Raw genomic sequence first — 9,246 nt, 5'->3', positions numbered from 1 at the left:
AGCTTTTCAGGGAGGAAAGTTTCCTGCACTGTGTGGCTATAACGGCAGGAGCAGCAGCAGCACCCATTGCTCTCATTGCCTTCTGAACGAAGAAATTGCCTGTGTCAGAAGAAAAAAGCCTTTAATATTAAATGTCAGGAGATGAATCCCAGAAGAATGCACTTAAATCCCAAGGGCACGGAGTCAGTCACACTTCCTGTCCGTGGATCATTTTTTTTTTCACAGTATACTTAGGTATTCAGAGGGCTGGCAAACATAGGGTTGTTCTTAGGTATTTTATGGAGTGCTAAGTGTATACTTGATCCTAAAACTGCTATGTGACACTAACAGCCTGCCAGCTCCTGCTGCTCCTGCCAGGCTGAGTAATGCCGAGTAATCCCAATATTAACAGCTGATGAAAAGAGGAGTGACGAGTTCATTTGACCCAAGCTGGACTTCTAGATAAGGGAAGATAAATTGCCAAGCTCAATGGGTCATTCACAAGCTGGATCAGCTCCCTGTGTGGCACGGATGTACATGCTAAACATATTATCATAGAAATGGACTGCCTTGGGGGGATACACAGAACAGTTTATGGACAGCTAGAAGAATCCAAAGCATACATTGTATGCAGAGCTGTGAGAATACAGTACATTTTGCATTCTGCCTGCCAGGCCCAGCTGGTTTTCATAGGATCTGCCCTGCTGCTCACCTTGGAGTAAACAACAGGCATGTGGTTTTGTAATTTCCATACTCCCAACTAAAGTGACAGCAATAGTTCTGCTATTGAATAGAGCCTTCATATACAAAAAGGGCAGGGCTTCTGGGACGTTATGAGTGTGCCTAGGTAGTCAAACACCACACACAGTGCTGAGTACTGTGACATTTTTAGCCTTTTTTGTCATTCAATCTCACAAAAGCATGTGGGGCTTTTTTTTCCCAAAGTGAAGCAAGAAAAAATCTATAATATTCTGATTTTGTACCTTAGGCATGTTAAGATACACAAAGACAGTACTTTAAGAGACTTAAGTCCTGCCCAAAATTTAAAGAAGCACAGTGATGTCTAATGGAAGTGTGATGATCACAAGCTTTACCTCCTGCTCAGCATTCAGAAAAGGCCTATAGATGAACCTGGGAGAGGCATTTTATGTCACTGATACCTACCGACCTTGTCACTTGTTTCTAGTGAAAAGACCCTAACACGGACATTGCAGTGTTTAAGCAAACAGGTTCTGATGTTACATAGCAAAGGAGTAACTATCGGGCCTATCATGGCCTGAAATAGTGACTGAGCACCTTACCTGGGAGTTTCACACCATTCAGATGAAGGTGCATCCCTGAGTCTTGTGGACTCCTGCCTTCATAGCAACCCACTGCATGCTGGATGACTGCTTTCAGGTCACTGCACAGCCTTCTCAAGGTTGATCTTAAATTTCAGTCTTCTCTCACAGCTGAAGTTGTTGATAACTCTGTTTTTTACTTTATACCATTATCTCACTGTGATAAAATCTTTTAAAAAGATTGAGGCCAAAGGCATAAGATGAACTGAAGAGGTGAATGTCAACCTGATTACTGTGGGGAAAAATAATGCTAAGGAATATGGAGAAGGCTAGGAAAAGGCTTAGATCACACACAAGAACAAGTGAAAGAACTGAAAGAAATCTGCAAAAGAACAACTGACTGTATCACAAACCACAGTACTGGAAGCAGCACAACATGGAGAAGCTAATGAAAGCACCATATTTACAACACTTTTTCTAACCTCATCTGTGACCCACAGAGGCCCCAAGGGAAAATGTTGACTTCCCCTAGCTCAAGTGTTACAAAAGCTCATTATATTTAAAGGAAAAACTCCCTAGGAGGCTTATTTAATTTAACATCAGAGTAAAAGTGAATGGATGGGAAGATAAACAGAGATTGGGATTGCTGGCAGGCAAGTAGGGTGGCCCAGCTTTCAAATTGCTACAGAGTTTATTCAGTGTGAAGAAATAAAGCTCTTATAGGTGGTGCTCTGATGCAATTTGGAGCCAATCATGGATTTGAGCTGGCACTGAGGCACAGCTGAGAGTTAAGAAAAGATGAAAAAACTTCTGGCAGAAATCCTGAAGACACTTGTGTTCTTCACCCAGCCAGTAAGATACAAGTAAGACACTTACAGTCATTCAGCAATGAACTCAGTGTAGACCGAATGGAGGTGGACAAACATATCTGTGCAAGGAGCTTTATTCTTTCAGCAATTCAGTGCAGAAATGCAATGTGAGAAGCAGCAGTCACTCGAGGGGAGGTTGGAGGATGATTATCAGGAGCCTGTAAGCACAGTTCTCTGCTTAGCACACAGGTTGGAAAATAGGCCTGTAATCTGATGCATAACACTACTGAATAACTGGAAAGTGTGAAATTCAGTGCAGCCAATGAATCCACCAAAGGGGGAAAAAAGAGAACTTCCTCAGGCAATTTTTGATGCAATGGAAAACCTGTTCATGAAAGGAACAACATGAGTAAAAGACTAGTTAGCCAGAAAAGTCTCATAAACACCATGAATACATAAATGCCATTCCGAATGGATGACTATAGCAAACTAAGGGCATGAAAGTTAGAAGAAGAAAGATATGTAACTTTATATTTAAAGTAACTTCAATTAAAAAAAGAACTTTTCTATTGTTATTAGTACAAATTCTACTGAAGTGCAGGGAAAGGGTAAGGAATGGATTAAGCTATCAGAGAAAATAGAAAAGGGACCTTTAAAGGTTCCTTCCAACTCATATGATCCTGTATTCTGTGATTCCATAAAAAGGCAAGGATGAAAGAGCTTATATATTAACCATGTAATTAGTCTTGAATGGGGATGGTGACATGGATAAACATACCAAAACCTGGAAATGTACAGTTGGAACGTGGAGCTCCAGGCTTCAAAGCACAGGTCTGTACGACTGAGAGAGCAGACAAGATAAGATTGCTTGGACCTATAGAGAATAATAATTGATAACAATTGATACAAAAATGGCCAGTAGAAGTGCACTTCTAAGATGTCTTAAGAAGCTGGATTGTGGGATGCTGTTTTCAGTAGAAATAAGCCAATCAGGGTGTGCAGTTTTCCCATGAAAGGAAAAATGATATATAATTGGAACTTACTTTTAATTCCAGATACACTCTACCTACTGAAAGTATTGCAGAATGTTAGAAATGAGAACTGATTCTTTTTCACTCTTTGAATGTTTCTGACAACCTGCTAATAGCAAAAGGAAGTATGCCAACCACAAGTGAGTGTGTGAGCCAGGAAATATAGTAAATGCTGGCACAGAATGATGCAACACAGGTGGGAAGGATGAATGAAATCCCCAGACATTTCTGGGGCTTCTGCTGGTATAGCTCTGTATACTTTAATGAGGTACAGAAGAATATCTGAAGGGAATTTCTGTTTTGCCTTTCGTGCATATGACTACTGCTGTTCAGTTGAAGAGTGACAGAGAATCACTGGCAAGCTCATGTTTTCTTACTCCACCTCCTGTTCCATGTGGGGTCAGTGATGAAGACAAGACCAGGTTATTCAGGGCTTAGTCTAGGCTTCAGTGGGAAAGACAGAAGAGAGATGTTAAGACACTGAAGAAATATATCAGGAAGGTGTAATTCAATCTTCATATCTTTATATTCTTGGCCATCCAGCCAGTGCTTCACCTAGTGGAGTGTGTGCCCATCCAAACCACAGGCAGCCAGCTTCTCCACAAGAATGTTATGGGGGACAGTGTCAAAGGCCTTACTGAAGTCCAGGTAGACCACATCGACAGCCTTACCTTCATCTACCAAGCGGGTCATCTTGTCATAGAATGAAATCAGGTTTGTCAGACAGGACCTACTGTTCATAAACCCATGCTACTAGGCCTGATCCCCTGGCTTACCTTTAGTTGGTCCATGATGGTTCCCGAGATTATTCATTCTATAACCTTCCCAGGCATCGAGGTGAGACTGATGGGCCTGTAGCTGCCAGGATCATCTTTCCAGCCCTTTTTAAAGATGGGTGTTACATTCACCAGACTTCAATCCACTGGGACATCCTCAGTCAGCCAAGACTGCCGAAAATCGATGGAGAGTGGTTTGGCAACCACATCCGCCAACTCCCTCAGCACTCTAGGGTGCAAACCATCCAGCCCCATGGACTTGTAAACATCTTCCAGAGACCATAAACTTTATTTTGTTCTTGAGATGCAGATGAAGATCTCTGTTCAACCAGCCCAGCCTCCTTGCCCGTCAGCTTGTCTGTGTGATTTTGGGATGGTCAGCGGCTGCGCCTTTAGAACAATTTCCTTAAAGTATTCCCAGGCTCCCACGCTCTCCAAAGTTACCTCCCAAGGGACCCTCTCAACCATGGTCCTAAAGAGGTTGAAGTCCACCCTCTGGAAGTCCAAGGTGGCAGTTCTTCTGACTCCCCTCTGTGGTTAATACACATACCAGCAAATAGCTGTGCTATTGCATTTCTCACAGAAAACGAGTTCAAGGGTATGCAAGTCCCATTCTTTCACCACTATCCTATGTGACAAACTAAAGCCAGAGATATAAAGCAGTTCAAACAGGGTTCACTCACTAAAGCTATGGAGAGCCACCTATTCCTACTTCCTATTTTTTCCCTGTATTCTGTTTCCTCATATTCCTTAAGCCCTACCTCTGTAGAGTTCTCTGCACTTCAAACAGAAGTTCTGTTTGTTGCTCTCCCGGTATCATTTCATAGATTTTGAGAGGGAATCATTTTAGAGGCCTAATTGAGAGTTTTAGAGATTGAAAAGGGCCCTTATGATTGCTCCTGCTCCAGCCTACCCATGTTTTGCAGTTCCCTTCATGCCAAACCAAAATAAGATGAAAAAGGGGTCATTTATAATAACAAGATTCTTGAATTAGGTGGTGTGAAATTATTGTCAGCCTAAAGGAATTCCTGGTGATCGTCAAATACAGAATGTTTTCACCTGTATTTATTTGGAAGGAAATTTGTGGTCAGGACTGGCCCTGCTTCCCTATAATGACTCTTTAGATTCAGGCATGCTACAGGGTCTCTTGCCAAGGGGTTAGAAAAACTGTACTGCTCTGAATTTATAGTAATATATAGGTTAGTACACAAGTGAGGTAGAACCGATGCCTCATCCAGCGATGCTTGTTGGGAAACTAATAGCAACCACTACCCTATCTCAAACAGTTTGTTCAAGGAAATGATTGCCACAGTAAAGAGAGAAATAATTCTATTATTCCACAATTTGAAATCTATTTTGCAGTATAGGATGGAAGGCAGCAAGAATGGAGTGTGAAGTACAAACAATGGCTCCAGAGAGTGAGCATTCACCTCAGTATGTGGGATTTCATGAGTTAAAAACTCATCCAGAGAGGGGATCTGAGGTCCACTTCAGTGAGTTCTGAAAAGTCTAATGATCCCCAAAACTGATACCTTAATGAAGTAGAATAGGCCAAGCAGTGAAGGCTGTCTGGCTATTCATAGACAAGAGAATGGAAAGACTAAAGAACACATCCCAGTATCTATAATGTTTCATAGCACATCTGGTGATTATTGCATGGACAACATCAAAGAGGTTTAGTTGTGTGCTTTCCCCCCCTCTCCCAATAAATCCATATATGCTAATTCACTAGTGGCCTACAACTTGAAGAAAACAGCTTCTTTACTAGTGAATCTGGAGTACTAGAAGATATCTTGAGTTCCTGGTATACATCCTGCAAGCTGTGGGGACACAAACTGCACTGTCTTGAGATCCTGGGCTTGAACAATCCTGCAAGCTTGAACCAGTTTGTCTTTTGCCCTCACACCAGCCTATACAAAATGAACCCTCAGATGTATAATAAGGTAGTGCCCTTACTGTGTGGTTGTCTTGGAGATTTAAAAGCAGGAAGGAAAGTTGCAAAATCAAAAAGGGCAAACCTGGAGCCCAGAGGTGATCACAGTCTCTGTGATCTGCCTTCCACCCAAAGAGACCCACGATTAATATGTAAAATGTTCTGACTTTACTTACATGACCACTGCTAATTTTATAGCAATATGAATTTTTAGAAATAACTAATTCACTTCATCTGACAGGCTATGTACAATTCATATGCAATAGTTAATAGTTAATACCTTTAAGGATAATGCAAAATTGTCCAAGGATACAAATTAAAACTGTTGCAAGATCCCTGTAGCTCAACACATTTAAAATTTAAATTATATTACTTTGATCATTTGAGGTCTGATGCTGAAAGATATTGAACGTCTCCTACAAATTTTTTTTGTTTGACTTCAACTTCCAAATGAACAGTAGATGTTGAGGATAGTTTCATTTTCCACAATCACAGAGACAGAATTTGGCAACCAGTAACGATTTATAAAACAAACTTCAAGCATAAACTCTACAGAACAACAAAGTATCAATAACAAATCCAAACACTGAAGAAGCCTGAATCATTTAAGGTGTACGTCTGAATCTCAACATTAATCTAAGCTGTATTTAGCATTATATCAATAATAAAAATAATAGATCAGGCAAAACTAAAATACCTCCTCTAATGTTTGCTAAAGCTACAGTGTACAATATGAGTTTGAAATTAATAGCACTGACAGCAATCTGGCTATTTTTAATACATTTTATGCTGTTTTCATTTACTTGTTGTACTCTAAAATCTTAAATACAAAGTAAAGTGAAAACTCTTCTAAGGAACTCTTTTCTAAGTCTCTGGAAAAAGACATTCAGCATGTTAGCAGCTGCCATCTACTCACAAACTGTAGAACAAGCTGAATGCAACAGTTAAGCAGCCGCTGGTACAGTCCAAATAGCATCTTTCTAATTTCAGATTTTATGTATTTTTACAAAAGCACTACACAAAAATATTTAATATTAAAATCTAAACATCCATTTAACTCAAATATATCTGTCCTGTTCCCAAAGGGTTAATATTGTCTTGCTTCATTTCTTGCATGTAGCAATTTAGCTCTGAACAAAAGCAGCTCCCTGCTGGTTACCTTGGCTAAAGGAAACACAATGAACTGGTAAAATCCAGTTTTATCTCACTGCTGTTGCCTAGGGCTACAGACAAAATGAAGTAAAAAAATTCACATGCAGAGTATTAGGTGCTTATGAAAGATCCAGCAGCGCTGTTGCCTAGTGATTCAGTGAGGAATCAGCACAGGCCAATGAGGTGTACGGGTACTGAATAACATCCCCGATGACTGCTTTACATCTCCTGCAATTCTGTCATACACCCCCATGATTTCCCAGTGGTAAGAAGCACTTTCAAGGGAACCTGTCAACAACAACAACAAAAATTAAACAAACACATCACTTATAGCAAGATTACTGGTTTTGCTTTTCCTTTTAGATACTGATAATGCTCTAGATTACACACCTATCTACATGAAATGCTATTTGCATCTTAATACTTAATTGCAATTACAACCTTGATTTTGCTGTTTGTTTGTTTGTTTTGTTTTAAAATCATCCACTTTTACACACCTGGGTCTGTTTGTTGTTGCCTTGGCTGTTTTTCAGTTTGTTTTGCAGTTACTGTGTAGTACAGTAGATATTTTGACATGAAAGCTGCCTCATTAGCAAGGACTACATTTGGAAAAGAAGCTACTTCAAAGGTAAAGAATCCTTTAGCTCAAAGAAGAAGAAGAAATCTCTCCCTATTATGATGACATGTGTGTTCTACTTTAATGACACCTTTCTTCCATGTTGAAATACAACATTCATATTAATAGAGCACATAACATACAGCACACAAAGCAGGTGTGCTGAAGGAAAGTAGGAGCATTTGGCAAAAATCTTTTCATCTTCAACATCTCTGATCCTAAAATATGTATTTACTGCACAGAAAGATAACATGAACAAAAATACAGACTTTTTTTAAAAAACATCAGTCTCAAATTCTTCACTGAGATCAAATTGTTTACACTTTATAGTTTTTGTATGTGGTTTCTGCCATTGATCCATTTTGGATGTTTCAGAGGAAGATGAAGTATCTTCATGATGTGTGTAGCCTCATGTGCAATAAGAGTACAAATACATCATGACTCCTACGGTAACTCACTTGGGAAAAGGAGACCAAAACAAGGTAAAAAGACCTGCATCTCCAGATACCTCTACTGCTTATAAAAATGTCCAAATCTTTCAAAACCCAGACAACTATCTGTTGTCCAAGACTGTTCCTTTTTTACCTATTAAAATCCAGTTGTCCTTTAGAAGAGAATCACTGTTCTCATAGAATCCATTTGCTAACGCACCTAGGTGCATTTGTCAGTGTGTGGTATGACACTTCTAGTATAAGGAAGGGGACATGGTACGTGCTGTAGTTTGATGAACTTCTGACACTGGTTTGTCTGCAATATGTGACATTAGGATGGCATTTAGGCTGTTTAACTGTGAATGTCCTCATTGTGTACAAACATTTCTTTATTACAAACCTATCATATTGTTCGTATTTTATTTCATACCAATGACTTCCACAGGCAAAATATGAATGATGTTGTTTCTGACAATGTCCTTGAAAAAGGGAATCCCAAAAGTAACAAGGAAGGACTGCAGTGTTGCTATTCACCTTATATTCTATTAGTAATGCCATACTTATTTTAATGAAAACTCCACTGGGACCCAGAAATATGTAACTGTAATATCTCAAGGGAAGGCCAGCTTCACAAATGCTGAAATAGAAGGCCTGCATGAAGGAATATAAGCTAGAGTTTATCTAGTAATTTTCTTTTTCAATTGTTCCTGTTAATACAAGTCTGCATGTTGTAAATATTTCTGAAATAAACAGAACAAATTTGTCTCTGTCCCCAGATCTCATACAGTGATTCTTGGAGAATGAGTTATCAGGCAACACCAAACACTCAGTTTCTCAGGTAAAAGGAAACCCTTGAGCAATTACTTTCTTAGTCAGTTTAGGGATTCCAGAGACTGAAATCCCTTATCAAGCAACAAAAGCTGAGCAGTGAGCTAGCAGCAAAGGGCACCAACCTTGTAGAGAGAGAAAAATGTAGTTACATGATATAAGAATTACAATGAGACACAATGGAAATGTATACAGTAGCTGTTTATCCACTCAGCTGTTACAGATGCTGTTCAAGTAGACAATGTCCCACACTTCACGCTGGAAGAGTGATTTTGAATGTTAGGCACCCCCTTAGAAATGTCGAAAAGATCAGTTTTCTAAGTGAAAATTCCTGGAGAAAGATCTTTTGCAATGTCCTAATGAATGCCTGACACATTTTAGAATGCTTATTAAGGCATTATTTCTCCTCCT

At 39.6% G+C, this 9,246-nt stretch overlaps 1 protein-coding gene across 3 annotated transcripts in view; it reads right to left on the bottom strand.

Moving 5' to 3' along the window:
* Positions 1 to 5,187: 5,187 nt before the first annotated feature.
* The window catches only part of POLN (DNA polymerase nu), a 76,069-nt gene continuing 72,010 nt past the window's right edge, over positions 5,188 to 9,246 (bottom strand). For all 3 annotated transcript variants that reach the window (XM_015862891.2, XM_015862894.2, XM_015862892.2), the window contains one exon: positions 5,188 to 7,248. In XM_015862891.2, the coding sequence (XP_015718377.1) occupies positions 7,180 to 7,248 (69 nt within the window). In that variant the 3' untranslated portion in view covers positions 5,188 to 7,179. The remainder of the gene's footprint in view (positions 7,249 to 9,246) is intronic.

This window comes from Coturnix japonica, chromosome 4 (genome assembly GCF_001577835.2).
Source record: "Coturnix japonica isolate 7356 chromosome 4, Coturnix japonica 2.1, whole genome shotgun sequence".
Taxonomy (NCBI): domain Eukaryota; kingdom Metazoa; phylum Chordata; class Aves; order Galliformes; family Phasianidae; genus Coturnix; species Coturnix japonica.
The sequence above is the reverse complement of the archived record's forward strand: the minus strand, read 5'-3'. Positions and strand labels throughout refer to the sequence as shown.